We start from the raw sequence: 26,472 nt of genomic DNA on the forward strand, positions 1-26,472 counted from the left end.
ATCGAACGCACCTCTACTCAGGTGAGCTTCCGAGGCCGAGTGGACTCCGTTTCAGCCCTCGTACCACTTTTCAAACTTCGTGGTAGAGTCGGGAATCGAACCCGGGCCTCCCTGGGTGGTAGCTTATCACGCTAACCACTACACCACAGAGGTGGACTTGGCTCAAAAGTAACAGTGTAATAGAGGGGATCTGAACGCGGATACCACATGTCAGTAGAACAACTTCTGAAAATTGTGTATCTCGCACAAAATTTGTGTGTGGTGTTGCCGGTACTTCAGTGTTCGCCGATATTTCTACGGTTACTTCAAAAGGTAGTAGATCGTAGTGCCTGACTTCCCATTAATATATTTCAACTTTAGATGTGCGTTTATTGAATGATTGATTGATTAAATTAATGATGTAATCATTAATCCTGGCAAGATTAAGGCCAGTTGCCCACCTCTTACATCTAGCCTGTTTAATGTACTATTTACACTAAGTTATTTACTACTATTCATGTACATTAACATCGTTTATAATTGAAATTATTAAAAGAACATTTATATGCCTCCAAATTTTCTCATCCTCCCCCAAAGACCCCTTTTCAGCATAGCAGGTGGGGCCGCCTGGGCGAGTACTGTTCCTCTTCTCCAGTTGTAGCCCTCGGACCCGAAGTCTCACGCTTCAGGACACTGCCTTTGAGGCGGTAGAGGTGGGATCCCTCGCTGAGTCCGAGGGGAAACCTACCCTGGAGGGTAAACGGATTAAGAAAGAAAGAAAGAAAGAAAGAAAGAAAGAAAGAAAGAAAGAAAGAAAGAAACAACATCTGTAATACAAAAATATATTAATGTTGTGCCTTATCTACTAAACAATTTTAAAAGATTGTTTTGGAGCGGAGGACCTGCGATGTTTAGCCCCTTAAAACGACAAGCATCATCATCATCAAAAGATTGTTCAATGGTAATTAAGGTGAAAAATATCTCCCCGTGACAGTGTTTTACCACTGCCGTGACCAGGATTCGAACCTGGGTTATTGCGGCCACAACGCAATGTCCTAACCACTAGACGATCACGGCTATCGGAGACCACAAAGGCTTACGAGATTACTCAAGTAGAGATAATCCATGACAGAGACTGATCGATGTACTTCGTATCTCCACTTAACTCTCAATGTAAGTGACAGCTAATATGCATGATTTTCATCGTTGCCATCCATCCTTCACTCCCGGTACCCGTTCAACTTCACATGATTAGATTACACGTATAGAATTACTGTAATCGTACTAGCTCAGTGGCTTACCTGCTGGCTTCTCACATGAAAGGCTGAGGTTTGAACTGCGGTCAAACTTGGGTCGAAATTTGTATCTTAAGAATCACGTGGTCCGCCTCTGTGGTGTAGTGGTTAGCGTGATTAGCTGCCACCCCCGGAGGCCCGGGTTCGATTCCCGGCTCTGCCACGAAATTTGAAAAGTGGTACGAGGGCTGGAACGGGGTCCACTCAGCCTCGGGAGGTCAACTGAGTAGAGATGGGTTCGATTCCCACCTCAGCCATCCTGGAAGTGGTTTTCCGTGGTTTCCCACTTCTCCTCCAGGCGAATGCAGGGATTGTACCTAACTTAAGGCCACGGCCGCTTCCTTCCCTCTTCCTTGCCTATCCCTTCCAATCTTCCCATCCCTCCACAAGGCCCCTGTTCAGCATAGCAGGTGAGGCCGCCTGGGCGAGGTATTGGTCATACTCCCCAGTCGTATCCCCCGACCAGGAGTCTGAAGCTCCAGGACACTGCCCTTGAGGCGGTAGAAGTGGGATCCCTCGCTAAGTCCGAGGGAAAAACCGAACCTGGAGGGTAAACAGATGATGATGTTGATGAAGAATCACGTGGCGTCAGGAAGGGCATCAAGTCCCAAACCCCGGCCAAAACCAAAATGAGTCTGAGTGGCTCCTGCTACACCAGAAATAACTAGGATAAGCTGAAGAAACATTTTAAAACCATATTGTAATGATCAGTCCGCTTCTGTGGTGTAGTGGGTAGGGTGATCAACTGCCACCCCCGGAGCCCCGGGTTCGATTCCCGGCTCTACCACAAAAGAAATGAAAAGTGGTACTCAGCCTCGGGAGGTCAGCTGAGTAGAGGTGGGTTCAGTTCCCACCTCAGCCCCCCTGGAAGTGGTTTTCCGTGGTTTCCCACTTCTCCTCGAGGCAAATGCCCGGATGGTACCTAACTTAAGGCCACGGCCGCTTCCTTCCCTCTTCCTTGTCTATCCCTTCCAATCTTACCATCCGCCAGCAAGGCCCCTGTTCAGAATAGCAGGTGAGGCCATCTGGGCGAGGTACTGGTCATCTTCCTCAGTTGTATCCTCCGACCCAGAGTCTGAAGCTCCAGGACACTGCCGTTAAGGCGATAGAGGTGGGATCCCTCGCTGAGTTCGAGGGAAAAACCAACCCTGGAGGGTAAACAGATTAAGAAGAAGATTGTAATGATCAAATCCTCCTAAAATTATCATGTTGCGCGTCGAAATACCCTTACGTGACAATGTTGAAGGGAGAAATACTGACCCGTAGCACATGTATCACTTAGAACGAAAATAATTCTTACATTTTTTTGATACTATTTGCTTTACGTCGCACCAACACAGATACGTCTTATGGCGAGGATGGGATACGAAATGGCTAAGAGCGGGAAGGAAGCGACTGTGGCCTTAATTAAGGTACATCCCAGCATTTCCCGGAGAAGACGTGGGAAACGGCTGAAAACCAAATCGATGATGACTGAGGCGATAATACTAGGTACACAGGCATGAATCACAAAGTTTTGACCTGAAAACACCTCCTCCTACGTCCTCTACACCATTATTTACCACTTCATTAAACAGTTCTTCTCCCAAGGCTGAGTGGACCCCATTACAGTCCTCGTACTACTTTTAAAATTCGCAATAAACACTTATACTTAGTTCTAGTACAGGGCCTCTCAGGGTGCATGCGCTTGGTGCATGCACTGTGCACGGTGCAAAAGACGACTTCGCTTGGTTGCCCAGAGTGCAGATCCCCACTCCTCGATTTGGAGCAATAGCGCTGTCTATCTCTTTCCCCACGCCTGTCTCGCTCGCTCCCCCTGCCTCCCTCTTCCTCACTTGCTGCGCAGCGCTCCAAATCCGAGCCGAATTGAGCAGAGTTGAGCCGAGCTTAGCCGAGTAGCCCAGAGACGAAGCGTTGGTCCGAGCCGTGTCGAGCGGGAGCGATGCACAGTGCACGAAGCTCTTGCGCTTCGATTTGCACGCGTGAGATTTTGGGCGTTTGAGAGGCCCTGTTCTAGTACGTTAGGAAAATGACAAGCAGCGTTCTTCTTTGTAGCCAAAGTTATCATTTAAACACGTTCTTGAAACATAGAAGAGGATTCATTTATGTGAAAGGCACAGATAGCAATCACTGTGAATTAAGAAATCTATGGCAATGTGCTCCTTGCTTTTGATCGTGCTTGTACTCTAGATTTGAACATTTTCTGATCACTTTTTATATCAGAAAGTGTACATCTTTGAAAAGGTATTGCGCCTTGGTAATGCGAGAAAATTTCATGCTGTCACACCGAGCCACACACTGTTAAACTGTCCACTATTTCCTAGGTTACGTCGACTAGGGTTACCAGACGTCAGGAAATTCCTGGAATTGCCCTTCTGTCCAACGTTCGGAAAGAATTTCTTAAAAGTTCAGTCTTTAGACATTCAAAACTTCTATTGGTTTTTAGAATGAATTTTCCAGTCGCGAAGGAAGGATAATTTTGTAAGTAGATTGACCGGGATTCAGTAAAGAAGGGGACCATCACCAATCCAGATTCAATATTAAAAAAAAGACATATTGGGTGAAGTTTACCAAGCCTAAAGTGCACACTTAGATGAAAAATAAATAATTAATTTTACCAATTTCTACGGAATTAGCAATTTATCACATTTTCGAACTGTTGCTAAGGGAATGGTATGTTAGCCATGTTAATAACGTCAAACATCATACCTACATAAAGGAAAGACATCCATATTGTTCTACGACATCACACATATATGGCAAAATGTCAAATTAGGCACTGTATATAAAACAGAGTAAAGGCGTTTTACTGTAGAGCAATTAAATCCCACATAATAATCCTCTAAAATAATATCGTGACACCAGAAAATCGTGCAAAAGTACTGATAATCCGACACATATTCAGAACAGTCCAATTTTTAACACTTGAAACTTGGGGTCCGCCTCTGTCGTGTAGTGGTTAGTGTGATTAGCTGCCACCCCCGGAGGTCCGGGTTCGATTCCCGGCTCTGCCACGAAATTTGAAAAGTGGTACGAGGGCTGGAACGGGGTACACTCAGCCTCGGGAGGTCAACTGAGTAGAGGTGGGTTCGATTCCCACCTCAGCTACCCTGGAAGTGGTTTTCCGTGGTTTCCCACTTCTCCTCCAGGAAAATGCCGGGATGGTACCTAACTTAAAGCCACGGCCGCTTCCTTCCCTCTTCCTTGTCTATCTCTTCCAATCTTATCATCCCTCCGCAAGACCCCTGTTCACCATAGCAGGTGAGGCCGCCTGGGCGAGGTACTGATCATCCTCCCCTGTTGTATCCCCCGACCCAGAGTCTGAAGCTCCAGGACACTGCCCTTGAGGTGGTAGAGGTGGGATCCCTCGCTGAGTCCGAGGGAAAAACCGAGCCTGGAGGGTAAACAGGTAAAGAAGAAGAAGAAGAAGAGGAAGAAGAAGAGAAAATGAGGTTTCTTTGTTACTTACAGGCGCGCGATTCAAACTGACGAACTCGCCGTATGTGTTATGCCAGAGAGCCAGCCACTGCCTGTTGCTGTGAGTTAGAGGACGGAGGGAAGGGAAGGGAAGGGAAGGGAAGGGAAGGGAAGGGAAGGGAAGGGAAGGGAAGGGAAGGGAAGGGAAGGGAAGGCAAAGGAAGTGGAAGACAGAGGTAATACGTGACACGCTACACATCCTCAACAGAGTCAAAAGGTCGCTACTACACCGTTGTGAAACTGTACATCGAAGTAGGAGGGGGGCATATTGATCATCTACTGTAATCAAACCATTGGGCATATTGTTTCCTTTTCTCAGTAATTCATTCCATTTGCAATGTCGTGAGTGAAGGAATACACAATCGTGGGCCGGCTGCGTTGCGTCTTCGAGCATGTTAAATAATAAAGAACGTTACTGCGACCAACAGACGAGATGATAAACGATCTGTTGTATTCCTTGACTAACACGAGTTTGTCTTAATTAGAGTGTGTTCTCGTACTGTGTGTGCACATACGGCTGTTTAATATACGGACTGTGGATATTGCCTATGACAATCTTATGCGAGTCGAACGAGGAAACTTGTTGCATACGTGCGGAGCATTATCTCTGTCTCCACCATACACCCCACTTCCCCTCCCTCCCCTTCTTTTCCCAGAAGCACGACAGCGTCTTGAACTCTCATCGCAAATATGGCGAGTTCCTCATTAGTAAAGCGAGAATAGCGTGCTTTAAATGTTAACTGTTTCTATAAATGTTTGTTTTCAGTGTATACTTTCCCGATGTCCTACATTTCCTAAAGTATCCTATATTTTAAAGCATTTGATAATCCTTCTCGATACATTCTTCCTAGACAGTCATATATTTATAGAGTTATGTCTAGAAATATCCAGTCGGTGATTCACAACTTTCAACTGCCCATGTTCTCGGCTTCTCCTCATCGAGACTTGGGCGTTGCTCCCACGTCCTGTTAATAAATGATCTGGATGGTTCAAGTAATAAAAGTCTGTCGTTAGTCATTTGCCTCTTCAAACCCCCCAGGATCCTGTCTACTGTAACGGACGAGAGTGATTAATTTTTCAAGTACGCGATACCGTCCTCGTGTCGGATCATGCGATGAGGACATTGACGTATTCAATTATGTGCTAAAATTACAAAATATAATATTTTATAAAAGAGGAAGCAGTGGCGCTTGCTTTATTTACTGACACCAATATATGTCCCAACACAATACTTTGCAGGGGTCCTATACAAGCTGACAGAATAAGCTACTCGAGGCAAAGAAATTGCTGCTGGAATTCGTCTATGTCCAGTAATCGCTCCAAACATAGCCAACCTCATCACGAGCTAGCTCCCTATGATGAGAAATTATAATAATAATAATAATAATAATAATAATAATAATAATAATAATAATAATAATAATAATAATAATAATAATAATAATAATAATAATAATTGTTACGGAGTTATCCGTGGTAGTTAGAGGTGAAAGAAGGTGCTGGGATGAATAGGACTCAATCTACGAAATTAAAGTTAATTTTAAAATTTAACAAGGTTATATTTTTCTTTTCAAGATCAAGAAATAACAAATATAACAGGTACTCAGTAGCCTAACAACAAATCGAGAATGTTCAATTACAGTGTTACAGGATTTGGGCTCCGAGAGCCAGACATACAATTCTTGAGCAGCAAGCCCAACTTTACCCAAATACAAGATTCGACAAAGGGGCAGACAACCCCAATCATGCCCAGGAGCACTTGCTCCCAATTACCTAACAAAGAATCCTCGAGGCACACAAAATCAACTTTTAAGAAAGAGCAAACCCGCTCTCAAAATTCAAGCCTATCAAAGGCCACACCGAACTCCACCTTTAAGCTGTCCTCCAATTACAATAACACAGGGGTAAAAAATACCCAACCTACTGAGGCCTATTCAGTGAAGAACCAGGACAATTACATGGCCTCCAAAAATACCAACTTGAGAGGAGGCGAAACTGCACTCCTAATACATTTTGTTTAAAACCTACTTGGCACTAGGCCGTTAATGCAAGGGCTAATCCCATATTAAAGAGGTGACCCGATAGGACAACTTATTATATTTCGAAACGAAGAAAAAAGGTTGAGAAAACGTAGTCACCTCAAGAACAATATGAAAGGGAGCTCGAGAGGGTAGCCACTCTCTATCCCAATTTGTAGTTTAAGGAGATAGAATTGATACCAAGAGTCTTTTACACTTCAAATGGAAGTTACATGAAAAAAGTTTCGAACCCGCCCCGAGGGTTAAACTGCTGAGCTAGCAAGAAAGAAGTTATAAGACGGCCATTACCTGGTGGTTGAACTGCTGCCCGAAGAAAGAGGCGCTTCCCGCCCCCTGCTACATAATTTACACACTGATAGATGTTACTGAAGTGGCGCAGAGACCCGAAAATCAGCAGTTTATATACCTTCGCGGAACATTCGAGACCTTTCAGGAATGAGAACACCCGCCCACAAGCCTTTTATTGGACGACCAAAAGATTACATGTCAGAAGTGAAGAAGAAAACCAGGATTGGTGGAAAATTAATTACAGAAATTACTCATTGGTCGAATTCAAAACTGGCGGAAAGTGAAGGGTTATACAGCCAACCTAAACAATGACTGAAAGAAATTTAACAAAGAACAAACTTATGAACACAAAATTTCTCCAAAAACACAGTTCTTTCACTTCGCACTAGGGTGCATAATTGTAGTCCTTCAGTAGTGCCATCTAGAAGAGAATGTTCACACTTTTTACTACAGGCAAAACAAAAATACATCGAAAACGACACCGTTCAGAACACTTCAAAATTTACAAATAGGGACATCTTCTGAGAAACTAGGGAATTAACACTGTAGTTAAAGTTCAGGCTTCCTCCAGTAGAGGAGTTTCAATTGGCGCAATGTTTGAATTAGCGGAGCGGAGGTGTACCGCCCGGTACAATAATAATAATAATAATAATAATAATAATAATAATAATAATAATAATAATAATAATAATAATAATAATAATAATAATAATAATAATAATAATAATAATAATAATAATAATAATAATAATAATAATAATAATAATAATAATAATTATTATTATTATTATAATATAAGGGCGTGAGGTCTCCAGAGAGGCCTGGTGAAGGTCTTTCGATTTGACGTACTGTAGGTGACCTGCGCGTCTATGAAGATGGGGCCCTACCTATGATGAGTTGCAGTGCTTAAGACGGCACACACACCCAGTCCTCGAGCCATTGGAATTAACCAATTAAGGTTAAAATCCCCGACACGACTGGGAATCGAATCCGGGACCCTGTGGACCAACGGCCAGCACTCTAACCATTTAGCCATGGAGCCGGACAATGGTAGTGTTGACCGCTGGATTTAGAAATTATGGGCTCAAATTTCTCAGAAGCAGTCAGATTGTTTAAGGGGCAGAGAAAGGCCTTTCGGCACTCCATGCCGGGAGGTGTCGACATGTAAAAGATTTCTGGTGATACATTTGGTGTTTTCCCGTCAACATTTTTGAAACACTGCCAGAGCTGCGATTTCTTTACCACGTGTTAGAGGGAAAGTCGAAATTGATACACAGGCAGCCTAAGTGCTGCCGAATCAAATTTCCTGCACACACTAGGCGAGGCCATATTATTACTATTATTATTATTAAAGTTGGTTTTACGTTGCATCGACATAGATAGGTCTTATGGTGACGATAGGAAAGGAGATAGGAGTGGGAAGGAAGGGGCCATGGCCTTAATTAAGGCACAACCCCAACATTTGCCTGGTGTGAAAATGGAAAACCACGGAAGACCATCTTCAGGGCTGCTGACTTTGAGGTATCTCCCGAATGGAAGCTCACAGTTGTGCGCTTCTAAGCGCACAGCTTGGTGTTGTGTTTGCCCAACCCTTCTCTACGGGTTCGAGTATGAGGTGAGATGAATCTGTTGTGGCGGGTTTTTATGACCGGACGCCCTTCCTGACGTCAACCCCATCAGAGGAGTTAATGAGATAAAATGAATGACGTGATATATGTTAATAGGAAGGGAGAGGGTGAAACCCGGTGCCGGCACATAGCCTACTCTTCTCGAACAGCACCAAGGGGTCTGCTCAAGGCTTTACGTCGTCCGTCCGACGGACGAATCACCATCAAGAGGGTCCTATGCTCTCACTCCATATGAGCGCTGCGGAGAGGTATGGAATTTAATCCAGGCTTTTGGCACGCAATCTAGTGATTAGAAATTGTATACCACCACCTCCTCTACCCTGCCGGACAATATTCTGATAGTGAAAACGTTTTTGACCAACGGGACTCGAACCGGATAACCACGGTGTCAGACCGTTTAGACTTCAACGCCTTAACGATCATGGCCACCAGGCGGGCTAGATTAGCAAAAGGGACATTATTATTATATTTATTATTATTATTATCATCATCATCCTGCCCGCTGACCATCCGACGGCAAGAGGCCTAAAAACATAATGAAAGACACTACACACTAAATATTGATAGCCAGGAGTAATTATCTATAACTACTACGTTTCAATTTCCGTGAGGAATAGGAGCTAAGCTGTTCGAACTGCACTATGCAAGAGAGTTACTGAGGACTTGGGCAGCAATGCTGACATTCATCTTGGGACGGAAATCCCACCCGGACATCATACAGATGTTCTCCCTTTCCATGAGAATTTTTAATGAAACAGGTCCAGAAGCAAATAAAAACAGTTTTCCAATTTCAGATGTCACATGGGCACATGAACGCAACCAAGGCAGTACAAACAGCATCATGGGAACATTTGCGTAAAATTAATATGAGTGAATTGGAACAAAGTCAATCGATTGGTCGAAGATGGATTCAGTACAATCCAACAGCATTATCTCCACAATACTTGACCCGGCCTTGACTATCGGATCCACGCACTGTCTTCGGAGCAGTTACACAGCTCGACACGTGGCGCTGGCGGCCTATCTATTTGCGGTAGAAATGCATACTTCTTTATGGAAAATATATTGACTTTCATTGCCGATTTATCGTAATTTAGAGTTATGGAGAATGTTACATAGGTTAATACTGTTAAAATGATTCATCTTAAAGATTACTTTCGATAATATTTGCCAAAATAACGTGAAATGAAACTGCGGAGAGATGGATAGCAAGAAAAAGAATAATAATAATAATAATGTTAAATTCAGTGAGAGAAGAGTATTTTGAGTAAATACATTGTAAACTGTTCATTGCTCAGATAACAACACTTCATACGTTGGCTTTATCGTCATAACAGTAATGGTTCTTACTTGTCAGTGTTTAAATTTTAAAGTTCAAATTATCTTGTATGAAAATGTCTTGTGTTGCTGTCATATGGCAAATACCACTCCGCCTAAAGGATTATTCAACGAAAGAAAATTTAGGGGTAAAATACCCGATTAGCTTGTTCAACTGCCCCCCCCCCCAAGGCCAGGGTTCGATTCCCGGCCCTGCCACGAAATTTCAAAAGTGGTACGAGGGCTGGAATGGGGTCCACTCAGCCTTGGTAGGTCAACTGAGTAGAGAGAGAGAGAGAGAGAGAGAGAGAGAGAGAGAGAGGGGTATGGATTCCCACCTCAGCCATCCTCTTTCTTTTTTTTTTGCTATTTGCTTTACGTCGCACCGACACAGATATGTCTTATGGCGACGATGGGATAGGGAAGGCCTAGGAAGTGGAAGGAAGCGGCCGTGGCCTTAATTAAGGTACAACCCCGGCATTTGCCTGGCGTGAAAATGGGAAACCACGGAAAACCAACTTCAGGGCTGCCGACAGTGGGGCTCGAACCCACTATCTCCCGATTAATGGATACTGGCCGTACTTAAGCGACTGCAGCTATCGAGATCGGTAAAAAAAAAACTAAGATGAAAGTGCTAACTGCTTTGAGCCACTCCGAACTTTTGTCCTGGTCTGCAGAGAATTCGTGAAATGATAGTGTCCCTTTGCCCTTTTTATCCTGTTCGAAATACAAAAAATGCACACAGTAATTCATATTCGAATATTTCCAAATAGAGTTAAAGATAAGCAAATTACTACACATAAAAAAAGAGAAAAGAATTAGCACATAAATTAAAATTATTGTTTAGGATGAAATTACAGCGAGAAAACACTTTGAGCCACTCATTACCTTTGTTCTTGTTTGCAGAGAATTTATGCTCGAAGTACAAAAAGGCAAACAATAATGTCACAAATTCCAAGAGTTGTGTAAACATTATAAAAAATAGAATCACCACACTACACAATAAAAAATTAAACTCAGTAGCGCATAACTATCGGCTCAAATTATGAAGCCAACAACCACCTTATTGCGAACACATTGCCAACATTTACGACAGCAAAACAATATAAATAAAACTGGAAATGCGGCAAGTTGCGATATACGGCTTCCTGTCAGTGACTAGGAGGCCAGCGCTCCAGCGGCATTATGGTGAAACTTTCCAATTACAGCCTTATTCTGGGCTTCACAAGCGAATGTCAAGACTGGTATAAGGAGCGCAGCGAGGGATCCAGTCGGCCGTGGTCTTTGAAAGCAATACAAACATCATCATGGGAACATTTGCGTAAAATCAGTATGAGTGAATTCGAACAAAGTCAATCGATTGGTCAAAGATGGATTCAATGCAATCCAACAGCATAATCTCCACAATACTTGACATGATATGACTAAGTTTTTGTCAGAAGGTCCCACTGATTGAGGTTAGACTTTGAAATAATCTCGAGTGAAACAGCCTCTCGTTATTAAAATCTATTATTTCGTGCCTATTTGCCTGCTATCTATAGAACATGTCTATCACTATGTACACGCTGTGAACGACCTCCAGTGCGATCTGACAAGAATGACATGAACTATACGAAACTAGCTAAAGCCTTATTAGAGTTTCACGGGGCCGGTATACATTGCAGTACGAGCTCTGCTAGTGTTTACGTTTTATGTACAATGCATATTTCCCAGCTGAGCGAGTCAGAATTGTGGCATTGGTTCAGGGTGAAAATTTTTCATAATTTGCCAAGCTGAATCATCGACGAATACAATACTTGCCTAGACCGATCTCCTATTAGATGGAGTGCACTATGTCTTCGAAAACTGGCTAGTAGGGCGGTTGCAGAGAGGGCTTCGGCCTATAGGTGGCCACGGCTGGTCCGTGGTTCAACGGCTCTGCACTCCTACCGACCAACCGACCAGAGGAAGGGTGGCTGTGGCTCTGCCGCGTCTCTTACGTCTCTGTATACGGCAGAGGGAGAGGGGCTAGATCGCATCGTCGGCTGTCCTGAGAATGGTTATCCGTGGTTTTCCATTCTCCTACACTAGGATGAATGCCGGGACAGTTCCTAGTATAGACCACGGCCGCCAACCCTCTCACCTTCTCCGCACATCTTCTTCTCCGTACGAAATCTCCCTGGCCTGAGAGACGGCGTTACAGATTGAAAACTTGTGAGTATTAGTTGGCCAGAAACTCCACAACTCTCCTGGCCAAAGAGTAGGTGTTCCTTACTAGGTGGCCCGCCTCCCCCTTTAGGAGAGGAGTGAAAACTTGAGTAGTAGTAGTAGTTGAGGCAGAATAACACCCACGGTATTCCCTGCCTGTCGTAAGAGGCGATTAAAAGGGGCCCCAGGGGCTCTGAACTTTGGAGCGTGGGTTGGCGACCGCGGTGCCTTCAGCTGAGTCCTGGCATTGCTTCCACTTATTTGTGCCAGGCTCCTCACTTTCATCTATCCTATCCGACTTCCCTTGGTTAATTTTGTTCTTTTCAGACCCCGACGGTATTACGTATGGAGGCCTAGGAAGTCTTTCATTTTCATGCCCTTCGTGGCATTATAGTTATGAATTTCATTGGTTCCGTATTGAAGTGGGATTACAACAAAATTAAATTCTTTCAAGGTCCACCTGTTCAATACAATGACGTTTTATTGTGATTTAATCACATGTCAAATAGTCAAATGGTACTAGTTTCGGCATCTATGTGCCATCATCAGCCTTGAGTACAAATTAAAACAAGATATATATTCCTAAAACATCTAAAACACATTTTAACACATTATAAAATAACATACAATTAATGTGGTGATACATGAAATACGATAAAATTATGATACAATTGGTGTGATATAAAATTCTTAAAATTCCGGCTGTTCGTTACATAATTCAGTCTGTGTGCATCCGGGATAAGTGAATTTTTACAGTTGTATGCTGTCTATGTGAATGACATTTGTTCCTTTAGATATTAGGTGGTTCCAGGGAAGTTTACTTTGATCATGTAAGATCGTGATGTATTTAGAGATGAATTCCCACTTCAATTTGAACCTTGAGCAGCATGTAAACGTGTTGTTACATAGACGGAGCCGGCTGATGATGGCACATAGATGCCGAAACTAGTACCATTTGACTATTTGACATGTGATTAAATCACAATAAAACGTCATTATATTGAATAGGTGGACCTTGAAAGAATTTAATTTTGTTGCTTCGTGGCCTTGTCTTCCTCTGGCCGATACCTTCATTTTACGAAGTGTCGGGCCCCTTCCATTTTTTCTCTCTGAGTAATGTTATATAGAGGATGGTTACTTAGTTGTGCTTCCTCTTAAAAAATAATCACCACCACCACCACCACCTCACGCTTGTTTTTCATTGATCTGTGCCAGTCCCATCTTTGGCTTTGACAAGGAGGAGACCGAGGGAAATAAATAAAAGTAAAATAATTGATTTAGCTCATACCGGGAGTGCACTGATAGCATTACATCTTACCCGACGTTGATCTAGGCATAATAATAATAATAATAATAATAATAATAATAATAATAATAATAATAATAATAATAATAATAATAATAATAGTACCAGAAGGTACACCTCTACGCCGCACGTTTAAATCTTGCGCCAATAAAACCTCCTCTACAGGAGAAACTCTGAACTTAAAACTGGACTAACTTATAAATTTTCTCTGAAGATGGCGCCACTAACTTTTTTTGTTCTGGTGAAGTTTCCTGAACTGAACTGTGTACATTTCTACTTGTTTTGTTTCCCGTTTGGCATGAAATGTGAACATTCTCTCATAGATGTCTCTGCTAAAAAGCTATGATCATACACCCTGGTGCGAAGTGAAGGAACTTTTTGAAGAAATTTTGTACTCATAAGTTTTTGCTTTACTAAATTTCGTTCATTCGTTTGTGGGTTGGCAATGTTTATCTTTTCTTTCCGCCAGTTTTGAATTTAGCCAATCCCGAATTTCTGTAATTAATTTCCCACCAATCATGTATTTCTTCGACTTTGAGTGTACCTTCAAGACTGACCAATAAAGTAAGAGGGTGTGGCTTGATTTTTCATGAAAGGTCTCGAACTTTCCCCGAGGGTTTATAAACTACTGATTTTCACGTCGCATGGCCACTTGATTAACATCTAACCTAGTGTATGGACGTGTAGCAGGAGGCGGGAGGTGCCTCTTTCATCTGGCAGCAGGTCTTCAGTAAGGTAATGGCCGCTATACATCTTTATTTCTTGCTAGCTCAGCAGTTTAACCCGCGGGGAAGGTCCAAATCCTTTACAATGTAACCTATCTTTCACACATGTAATTTTCTGCCGTTTGATGTAAAAACTTCATAAAATCTGTAACTGTAATTCGGGGATAGAGAGTGATTTGTCCTCTCGAGCTCACCTTTATATTGGTTTGAGGTGAAGACGTTTTGATAACTTCATTTCTTCCTTTCCATTATGTCTTAAATTATTCTTGTACGAGTCACCTTCATAGGTTGGGATTAGCCCCTGTTTCATCGGCCTTGTGTCTGTTAGGTTTTAAGAAGCTATATAGAGCAGTGCAAGTATCCGCCTCCTTCCTTTTGTTTGGGCCATTTATTTAACGGTTATTTCTTTTACTCGAAGGCCCTGTAGGTTGGGTAGTCCGACTCGTTGGCTGAACGGTCAGCGTACTGGCTTTCTGTTCAGAGGGTCCCGGGTTCGATTCCCGGCCGGGTCGGGGATTTTCACCTTAATTGGTTAATTCCTACGGCACGGGGGCTGGGTGTATGTTTTGTCTTCATCATCATTTCATCCTCATCACGACGCGCAGGTCGCCTATGGGAATCAAATAGAAAGACCTGCACCTGGCGAGCCGAACCCGTCCTGGGATATCCCGGCACTAAAATCCATACGACATTTCATTTTTTAGGTTGGGAACGAGATAACCCTATTTCAATTTGTAAGCTGGGCCATGGAAGGCCAGAAAGTGTAAGACAATTTTGATGTTGCCTTGACTAGGCTTGAAAAACTGAGAGCAGGTCTGCTCTTTTCTAGTATTGTAAAAGTGCCTCTAGGAGGCTTGACTTTGTAGTTCACGGAGCTAGTGCTCCATGTAGTGAAGGGTGTTCTGCCCTTGCATAATATGGTGATCTTTATAGAAATAAGGTCGAAGCTCAGGAATAGTTAAGTGAGGAGTTTACGCACAAGTTCTGTTTATACCAACTATCTTGTCAGAACTAGATTTGACTTTTGCTACTAGTAACTGTGATTTTGTTACTTGTTGAAATTTTTACAAAAAAATATAACCTTTGTTAACATTTTTAATTAACTTTGACTCTGTAGTTAGACCCATTCATCCCGGCACCTTCTTTCACCTCTGCTGATCCACCAAACCACGGTAACAATAATAATGATACCTAATCCTAAATTTTATGATGTTCTTCTGATACTTCATCATCTTGTGACCAATGTGTCAATTTCAGCTTCCTGTTTTTAATAATGTATCCATAATTTTAGCTGAACAGTCTAGCGAGGTGAATTTAACAGATGGTCACGAAACAATTCATTTTACTAGTGACAACCTCTACGTTTATAGTAGTGGCGGCTCGTGAAATGTCGTATAGGAGGGGCACGTTATGGTTTAAATACAGACATGGATAGTATACTGCAAGTCTAAAATACTCACACATATTGACACATGCAAGTATAAACAGATAAAGACAATAAATATGCCAAAACACACCTAAGTTTACCTTACCATTTCCTATATCAGATCCACCGTTCGTTCTTTTAACTGTAGCAAATTTCTCGATCATAACCTGCGCATTTTTACCTCTTTGTTGTCATTGTACTTCTCAAAAATACCTTCATTCTATCTAACATCATTCGTATCGTTGAAGTATTATTTTCAGCAAAAAGCACATTCATAAATACAAGTCAGTGAACTGTGGAGCTTTCTTTTCTTTTTCCTTTCTTTCTTTTTGAGAGAGCTACTCGCTATCCTTTTCGGTCACAGTTTGCTTGTGACCGATCGAGGCTCTCTCATTACAAACAGGCCTCTTCCGCAAGAAACATAGCCAGCGGCAACGTTTGGAGACCATGTACTTTACACGTCTTTTTTACGGTCACATAGGGGTTGTGACCGGGAGCTGATACATACGATTTTACGCTCTATCCTGAAGCCAGTTTTCGCAGTTAGGCAGTAATAGTCACCTTCCTTATGAACATAAAGCCCGTATCCTCCTGTATATAATGTGTTGAGAAGTAAAAATTATAAGATTAATGTTTATTGGGAGGGCACGTGACCCTGTGACCTTATACGCCATACGCCATTGGTTTAGAGCTATGTACATACTTTTCCTCGTTTAAGAAATACATCTAACTTCACTAGAGCCGAGATCATACCCGTTTAGATGTGTGGCATAATCACTAGCATTTCACAAAGTCAGTCAGTCGAATCCCCGCCATTATATGTGGAATTTTGGAAACGAAAAGTCATGTCTTAATAGTCAGGATGGAGTTCGCGTGGCTATGAACACGATATCAACCGTCACGTAAAACTAGATCTTGATTTGCATTTTCCATTTGGATCGTGAAATCTTGCCTCTCTACCTATACTGTAATCTCCTGTACTTCAGTTTTACTGGAGTGCGGTCAGGTTTAATATACGGAGAGAGATGTTGGCAACTTTTCTTAAGAACTGATGTTAAGAACTAATTAGCAGGGAGCTAGTGCATCTTGGACATTCAACTCACCAAGTAATAAATTGCTGACATTCGTATTCTCTGCAGGAAATTGCCGTAATTCCGACAGGATGGATCTCCGGAAGCAGTAATGTGTTTCTGTTGCTCATTAGACTGGCACAACTTGTATCGTTAAGTGAATCTGGTAATCTCCTACAAGTTCTCAGTATTAGTCATGGATAACAACCAAGTAGTTCGCCTACACGCATGAAACCTGAGTAATGCTGAGGATTAGAGGAGGTGGAAATTGTAAGGATTCATTATTATTTTGTGTTCACTTGAAAGTGCGTTCTTTGTGCAAATTTTGTTTCTTCACAGGTAAATATTTGTACTTAGAAGGTAAATAGTTCTATGCTAAGCGAGACCTGCTGGAAAAGTTTTAGTGTGCATATTTATTTATTTACTCGAGTCAGAAGCTCTTAGCATGATATTGTATAAAATAATGGAATATTAGAAAAAAACAATTAAGTAATTTTATATCCAGTGGGAGAAAAATAATATTCGCTCAGAATCTATATTTTTCAGCCTTCAGTGAAAATGAAATGGCGTATGGCTTTTAGTGCCGGGAGTGTTAAGAGGACAAGCTCGGCTCGCCAGATGCAGGTCTTTCGATATGACACCCGTAGGCCACCTGCGTGTCATGATGAGGGTGAAATTATAATGAAGACGACATACCCCATTGCAGTGAAATTAACCAATTAACGTTAAAATTCCCGACCCTGCCGGGAATCGAACCCGGGACCCCCTGTGGCCAAAGGCCAGCATGCTAACCATTTAGCCATGGAGCCGGACCCACCCTTCAATAACTCTCCATCATTGCATAACTCAGGACAGAGTGGGCATTGGCACAGATGACTCATTGTCTGTTATTCTCCACAGTCACATTGTGTTGGTTCTTTGGAGTAGCTCCGTTTGACAATGTTGTCCCTGGATTTACGAACACCTGCTTGTAGTCTGTTCAATGATCTCCACGTTAACCAGTCTAAAGTACGTCCATCAGGTAAACATTCAGCAGGTTTCATCCACATTTGAAGTTGGTCACATTCAGCAGTCCACAGTTTGCGGAGGCATAGTTAACGCTCAAGTTGAAGTGAGGAAACTTCCTCTGGATTTCAACCTAGATCTTGGTGGATGATGACATGAACTAGAAGCGACTGTACAACGATAACAACAGACAGCGCAAATCAGAGTTGTAGAGCATATGAATGAAGTGACATACGACTGCGTTGTATGTTGTCCCTATTGTTGGCCGACATTTACTCAGAGGGAATTTTCAGAGAGACAGAGAACATCGACATCAAGATTAATGGAAGTAAGACATATCTCAAAAGGCCCTTGGAGGACTGGAAGGTAAAGGCTACCACATTTCCTATGCATTTCCTCTCTGTTTTATGACACAACAGTAAAAATAGTTTATATGAATTTTACTAGCACTATTCATGGTGGATCCGAACTCTATCCACAAACGTTCGGAGGTTGTTCAGGGATACCTTTTGAGTACTGGTATAAGGGACCCGTGGTGTTCGGTGGCTCGCTACCGAGTAATTGTATTTCGTTTGGTTTGTTGTCCCAGTTAGTTTTTATCTTTATTGCAATGAAAATAATAAATGCTAGTTCTTGACAGATGACGGGGTTTCGGAATTTTGTCCCGCAGGAGTTCAGTACCGGAAGTCAACGATGCCGTGATCATGGTGGACAACATTCTGAACAATACATATAAAGGGACAATTCTGCATTTGTTACGTACTGTACTCTACAGTACAGTTCTTTGACAGAACCGATTGAACACACTGTGATAAAAGTGTACGTGTTTCGTCTTAGGGTTGTTGCATTAGTCTGTGTTTTGTGATGTACGTTTTGGTTATTGCATATTAAAGGCTTTTGCACTTTTGTGAAGGTATTTTAACAGAAACAAAGGTGATTGTGGTAACAAGCCGAATCAATCATAAAAAATGATATTATATTATTGTTCTGTAATGAGCTACCGGAGACCACGGGTCCCTTACACCAATATACTCAGAAGGTATCCCCGAACAACGTCCCGGAAGATTGTCGGTGGAGTTCGAGTTCACCCTGTATTGACAGAGAAATCTGGGGGAAATTCTCCATTATCTTGTACAGCTGTTTCTGTTCTGGGGGCTCTTATGTTTATCTTTCTAAACAATACCCACAACACCGCCTTATGGTGACGATGGGTAGCACAGGGGTATGTTTGACAAGAAAGCGACGGTGGCCTTAATGAAGGTACAACCCCAACATTTACCTAGCGTGGAAATAGAACATCACCTTCAGGGCTGCAGACAGTGGGATTCGAACCCACTATATCCAGAATGTAAGCTCGCAGTTACGTGAAAAAAACCACGCAGCTAAACCGTTCGGTCGTACGCACTTTGTATAATCATTTGCTAACATGGAAACCACGAAGATCTACATTGAAAAATGCAGTACGTGTTTTTGACATCATTTCTATTTTCTTTAAAATCTCTTTAAAGTTACTTGTGAAGCACTTCTTCCAGTTGTATGCTTGTTTTAGAAATCTTATTTGGATATGGTCTTACTGTACTCCACGGAGAAGTTCATCAGTCTGAATAGAAAATAAGTACACTTTTTAGTAAAAAAAAAAAAAAAGCTCCCGATTGTGATAAAATTTTAGTTTGCGGAAGTACTGTGTAACGTTATTAGTCTGTTGTTTTGTAGAGTGTAACAAAATTAGTGCTTGTATGAAGTATTCATTGCTTGAATGACCTTTGTAATATGAGTAATATCTATTGAGTGCGATGTGTAATACGATAAATCTAAAACGTCTTGCTAATACAGCTATTAATATGTCCGCCTCCATAGTGCAGCAGTTAGAGCTATTATCTGCCATCGTCGGAGGCTTGGGTTTGATTCCTGGTACTGTCGGATATTTAAGATGGCATGGCGGCTGGTACGTAATTAAAACGGTACATGCATCTCACTTCCATGCGGGTGTGCCTGAAAAGAGCTGTGCCACCTCAGGACAAGGAAGGAAGTTTACATTTTACTAATGGTTTTCCTATCCCTTGAAATTTTTAAGTAGAGCTTGAATTCTCTAAACTCATCTTTTCACGCTTTTATGTAAATTCCTTAATTATAATCTTCACCCAAGCAGATATCATTGCAAATCAAACTAAAATAATATGTGTAATATGTTATGAAATAAATATAGTTTGAACACTAAGTTGTCGATGGGCACTTACCTGTGTAATCAGGCTCACTATGGACAGACGGTTCCATAACGCGTCGCGCAGCAGTTCTGAAACAAAGTGAGCACACTGAGTCGAATATATGACAAGATCAATCCCTTCGTTCATGTAAGTCCTCATTTACAATATGTGATAGTACATATATCACACCCTCACACTGTATTCAGAAGTAGGGGATATTATTATTATTATTATTATTATTATTATTATTATTATTATTATTATTATTATTATTATTATACACTTATTATTTCATTTCTATATTTATTCTTAATATTTTAAGCTGGAAGGTCTCCATATGTGATATGAGTAATATTTTGTACAAACGCATGAGAAAACAGTGCTATTTACAACTCCGAAACTTTGTATGATTCATGTTGAACAACTCAGAGTCTGTTGATGCTGTTATTATCTTGGGATCTGGAAGTGGTTCGGGGCATGGTCTTGGAATGACAAGAGGAACTTCCACTCGTGATTAGATGACCAGCATCAATCTAGACGTATCATGAAAGAGTAGGGGGAAGCTAAGGTCTATATAGGCATGTGTGAAAACAGCGGAGGACTTGACTTCAAATTTTGGTGAAACACGACTTGCCTGAAAACTTGTGCGGAACGTGGTTGACGTGAAATTTTATGGAATGTGATGTGTGGTCCTGACCTACAAACTGTGGAGTGCTTAGACACTTGGTATTTTATCACTTGTGGTGGCTTGGTATCTTATATGTTGGTGAGAGCTATGGGCTGCTGTATTTCAGACTTTCCATTATTTATGTTCTGGAACAACAAGCGTTTGTTGCTTGAGTGAATGTATCTTTAAACCAAGTGTTAGAGTCAGTAAACAGAGTATTATAAAGGTACATTATCTGTGTGATATAACAAGTGCCAATTATAAGAACATGGAAGTTGTGTTGATGCACAGACATAGTGGAGGGTATTTATCTATATATACTGTATGTGTACTTTGTTAAACGGACTGACTGCAAATGGTAGCTTGGTCCTCGCTTTTAGTTTCCCACTGTTTTTGTTATTTAGAATCAGTGGTTTATTGATGAGCCTAGGTGCAATCCTACCTATATAGTCGTTTTCAGAAGGTTAGGTAAGGCCTGAAGTAGATGTACTAGTACGCAGCTTTATGTACACGCCCTGGGAGAGAGAATGATCATGCTTTATCAAAATTCGAGGGATCCTTTCTGGCGAACTTTGGCGCTCATACTACGGACATTTCGATTAATTATTTGTATTAATTCATTTTATTTCAATTATTTTATTTTATGCCTCCGTGGCTCAGGCGGCAGCTCTTCGGCCTCCCACCGCTGGGTTCTGTGGTTTAAATTCCGGTCACTCCATGTGAGATTTGTGCTGGACAAAGTGGAGGCGGGGCAGGTTTTTCTGCGGGTACTACGGTTTTCCCTGTCATATTTCATTCCAGCAACACTCTCCAGTATCATTTCATCTGTCATTCAATAATCATTGCCCGAGAGGAGTGGGACAGTCTTCGGTAGCCGGCACAATTCCTATTCTCGCCGCTAGGTGGGGCTCCATTCATTCCAATCCCGATCCGGTCGAATGGCTGGAAATAGGCTGTGGATTTTCATTTATTTTATTTTAATTATTTCAATTTTTATTCATATATTTTAATTAGATTTCAATTGACGCCCAAGCGTTAGACGATTATTTTATGTTATTCATTTATAAATATTTTAATTAGACAAGGAAGAGGGAATTAAGTGGCCGTGGCCTTAATGTAGGTACCATTCTGGCATTTGCCTGGAGGAGAAGTGAGAAACCATGAAAAACCACTTCAAGGACGGCTGAGGAGTGAATCTAACCCCCTCTACTCAGTTGACCTCCCGAGACTGAGTGGACCCCGTTCCAGCCCTCGTGCCACTTTTCAAATTTCGTTGGCAGAGCCGGGAATCGAACCCAAGCCTCCGGGGTCGGCAGCTAATCACACTAACCACTCCACCACAGAGGAACGCGAAGGCCTCATACAATACGATACCTACAATACAAAATCAATTTTTTGGGTCAGGCATGAGGATAATGTTTAAAAAGAAAAACATCACGATCTCTATAAAAGACTTAGTTGCAGAAGATAATTCAGAATTTCCTCTACATTTTTCTGTCTATTTAGCGTTAGTAAAATTATAGCTAAATGTGCTCATATTGCCAGTTAAATTCTTTTTCTGGTTCATTTTGAGTCTAAGATACACCTGCTACCAGCCCTATTTACTTGCATGTACGATGGTGGTTGTGGGGGTAATTGCTGGTCAAAGGGGAACTGTAATTAACACTAATCACAAGAGAAAGAGAAAGAAGATGGAAAGCATCGACAAAGGGAAGAACCATAAAAGGTCGAACGTCAAACCTAATATTGTGGTCAAAAACGAACAAGGGTTGACCAACAAAGGTCAGTTGGGAAAGGTGAAAAGGAGACCAGTAAGAGTATGAGTAATCAGTACAGAGGCGCCCTGTGGTAGCATTCGGCGCTTCCAAGTTGAGAGTTCCAGGGAGGTCACCGTTTAAGCCGCCTCTAACAACAGATAGATGATGTCTGTCTGTTAGGTCATCAGCCCAGAGGCTGGTTGGATCCTCAAATAGCATCACCAAAGGCTGTGCAGTTATAGGGAAACCACAAAAACCAATGGCAGTACCAAGATGAGGCATACTAGGCAAGATGAGGAGTGAGGTAGTTTGCCATTGCTTTCTTCACTGGGCCAGACAGTGCTATTGTAGCACAACTAACCCTATGAGCAACACCTTTCATGACACTCAGACACACTGGTTGTGCTCTGAATGTCACTAATCAGCACCACCCATACCCCAGCAGCTTCTATATAGTCACAGCCATGGATGAGACTGGGACTTCAGTGGAAGCTACACTTAGCTCTGGCCTGTGCCAAGAGATGGATGCAAAAGTACTGTATCCATCAAGAAATGACAGCAGGCAGAGGTAGATGATATCATAATGTATTCTGTCCCCCATCCATAGAGGCGTACTTTTAAAACTGTCTTGATGCGTCGTCTTTAGTAAGGAATAATCATAAATTTCTGATTTTTTATCTAGGTGTGCGATATGTGCCACGTCCACGAGGATAATACTTGAGCACTGTTGGAAGCAACATAGAAAGGTATGCTGAGGACAGCTGATAATCTTTATAGTGACATAGGATAAACTCCCAGGTCCTATCTTGGTAGCTCAGTGATAGTAGCTTTGTTATCGTAAGGGACGATGCAACGATATTATTAATTCCATTTCCCAGGTCCGACTTCTCGAGGACAGAGGTTATCGGCTAATGCCAGATGAGGAAAACAGATGGTCTTAGTTCTCTCAAATCTAATGCTCTCTAGGCCGTAAATGAAATGGAGTATGGCTTTTAGTGCCGGGAGATCCCAGCACGGGTTCTTCTCTAGACCGTAAAAGAACAGGACAGTTCTGACATGAAAGACAAGAAAGATATGCTAGGACACCTTGGTCCATTCCCATGTGACTGGCTGCGTAGTTACAGTATCTTTGTTAGGCACTCGTCTAACTGTAGTCAATATTGTGATGGCACAGTTGGTAGACATGTAAATGTGAGAGATCTACATTAACATATCTACTGTCACCTTAACGCATAACTTTCCAGGCTGAAATAATAATTTAAATTAATAATTAATTATTAATTATACTCTCTCAACAGAGGTAGCCCTAGTGATTCAGTATGTTTGCCTTTGATATCATTACCATAATGGTAAGTTTAGTTTCCTAGTCAAAGAGATATGAAGTGTCGATTGTGTGTGAGAACTCACTTGAAATAAAATCTAACATGACCTCTTACGGATAATTATGACCATGAAATCTCCGTGACTGGTAGGTGTCCGTAGTTATGAATTAACTTCTCAAATGAATTCAAAATTGTACCACGTGTACCTGTACGGAGACCGATTCTTCTTCTTATCTTTCTTTCTTTCTTTCTTTCTTTCTTTCTTTCTTTCTTTCCTAATCCGTTTACCCTCCAGGATTGGTTTTTCCCTCGGACTCAGCGAGGGATCCCACCTCTACTGCCTCAAGGGCAGTGTCCTGGAGGTTGAGACTTTGAATCATGGGGGATACAACTGAGAAGGAGGACCACCATCCTCGCCCAGGCGGCCTCGCCTGCTATGCTGATCAGGGGCCTTATAGGGGAGTGGGAAGATTAGAAGTGATGGACAAGAAAGAGTCCGTGGCTTTAAGTTAGGTACCATCCCGGCATTTGCCTGGAGGAGAAGTGGGAAACCACGAAAAACCACTTCCAGCATGGCTGAGGAGGAAATCGAACCCCCTTTACTCATTTGACCTCCCGAGGCTGAGTGGACCACGTTCCAGTCCTCATACCACTTTTCAAATTTCGTGGCAGAGCCGGGAATCGAATCCAGGCCTCCAGGGGTGGCAGCTAATCACACTAACCACTACACCACAGGGGCGGACATTATTATTAGTACTGTATATTCCGAAAATTACGTTCCCTGAAGGGAACCTAAATTGAATTTCACTGATTACGAATATTACATAAGTATTCAAGTTCTTCAGGCGTCTGGCTCCTTGGCTAAATGGTCAACTTCGAGGCCGTAGGTTCAGAGAGTCCTGGGTTCGTTTCCCGACCGGATCGGGGATTTTAATCGCGTCTGATTTATACCTCTGATTTTGGACTGGGTGTTATCCCAGCACTCTCATCTTCATACCAAATACACCTAACTACCAACACCGGGCGAGTTGGCCGTGCGCGTAGAGGCACGCGGCTGTGAGCTTGCATCCGGGAGATAGTGGGTTCGAATCCCACTGTCGGCAACCCTGAAGATGGTTTTCCGTGGTTTCCCATTTTCACACCAGGCAAATGCTGGGGCTGTACCTTAATTAAGGCCACGGCCGCTTCCTTCCAACTCCTAGGCCTTTCCTACCCCACCGTCGCCATAAGACCTATCTGTGTCGGTGCGACGTAAAGCCCCTGGCAAAAAAAGGAAAAACTACCAACCACCACATAAAAATGTAATTTAAAATACAGCCTCCCACATAGGGTTGGCATCAAGAAGAGAATCCAGCCGTAAAACGGGGTCAAGTTCTCATGAGTGATACAGGTCGCAACCGTGACCCAATCAGGCTGTGGGGAGAAGAAGGAGAAGAAAACTCTTTTAAGCTCATTCAATCGTGAAATTACCATGGTTTCGTTGCAGTGTGGCATTGTCCTCAGCAAGCGGATATCCGCACCACTCGGCGCTAGTGTGCCGTTGAGACACCACTCTAAACTTCCAGATGCAGTGACAGTGGACAAGGGGAGATATGTATTTCCACCTGCTAAAACAGTCTGCCTTTGGTTATTACTGAATAAAAAAATAAGTTCAGGAAATTATTATTATTATTATTATTATTATTATTATTATTATTATTATTATTATTATTATTATTATTATTATTATTATTATTATTAATCTGTTTACCCTCCTGGGTCGGTTATTTCCTCGGACTCAGCGAGGGATCCCACATCTACCGCCTCAAGGGCAGTGTCCTGGAGCTTCATACTTTGGGTCGGGGGATACAACTGGCGAGAATGACCAGTACCTCGACCAGGCGGCCTCACCTGCTATGCTGAACAGGGGCCTTGTGGAGGGATGGAAAGATTGGATGGCACAGGCAAGGATGAGGGAAGGAATTTTCCGTGGCCTTAAGTTAGGTATCATCCCGGCATTTGCCTGGAAGAGAAGTGGAAAACCACGGAAAACCACTTCGAGGGTGGCTGAGGTGGGAATCGAACCCACCTCTACTCAGTTGACCTCCCGAGACTGAGTGGACCCTGTTCCAGTCCTCGTACCACTTTTCAAATGTTCGTCGCAGAGCCGGGAATCGAACCCGGACCTCTGGGGCGGCAGCTAATCACACTAACCACTACACCACAAAGCGGACATTATTATTATTATTATTATTATTATTATTATTATTAAACCTTTCAATTATATATTATTACTCGTATGACCTTAGCTACCGTATGCCGGCATTCACACTGACGCTATTTAGGCTGCCTGCATGTTAATTTTCATGTTCCAATTTACTCTACCAGATGGCAGAGATTATCGGAACTCTGTTGGGCTATCAATTACCGAGGTTTAATTAATATTGTCCGGTAAACACGAAATGTGTCACAAGGGATCTTCTACGTATGGACATCGGACGATACGGAGCGTCGAACGAACTTCTTTTCGCCCTTCAAAACTCCGACTACCTCGGCCGGGTTTGAACTCGCGATATTAGTGCTCGGAACCGACACTTTACCACTGATCCGTAGAGGGAGCTCATTTTAAAATAAATCTGTAATAAAAGCTAGAATGATCTGGTTGTTCATTTTCTCTGTGGTATCTCGACACTGGAGTTCAGAGAAGTGCGGGGAATGGACTCATTTCTCTTCTCGCTTGTTCTCATTTAGAATGTAAGCCACCGTGTTCATATCGTTATTTCACATGGTGTCATACTGTC

At 42.3% G+C, this 26,472-nt stretch overlaps 1 protein-coding gene and 1 non-coding gene across 2 annotated transcripts in view; both read right to left on the reverse strand.

The window, feature by feature from the left end:
- Positions 1-26,472, reverse strand: part of prom (prominin) — a 330,972-nt gene that overhangs the window by 299,061 nt on the left and 5,439 nt on the right. Inside the window, exon 2 of the mRNA XM_067150593.2 lies at positions 19,980-20,035. Within this exon, the coding sequence (XP_067006694.2) occupies positions 19,980-20,035 (56 nt within the window). The remainder of the gene's footprint in view (positions 1-19,979; positions 20,036-26,472) is intronic.
- TRNAH-GUG (transfer RNA histidin (anticodon GUG)) lies at positions 985-1,056 on the reverse strand. Its single transcript has one exon. It is a non-coding gene; the product is annotated as a tRNA-His (tRNA).

The sequence above is a fragment of the Anabrus simplex genome, chromosome 1 (genome assembly GCF_040414725.1).
Source record: "Anabrus simplex isolate iqAnaSimp1 chromosome 1, ASM4041472v1, whole genome shotgun sequence".
NCBI classification, from domain to species: Eukaryota; Metazoa; Arthropoda; class Insecta; order Orthoptera; family Tettigoniidae; genus Anabrus; species Anabrus simplex.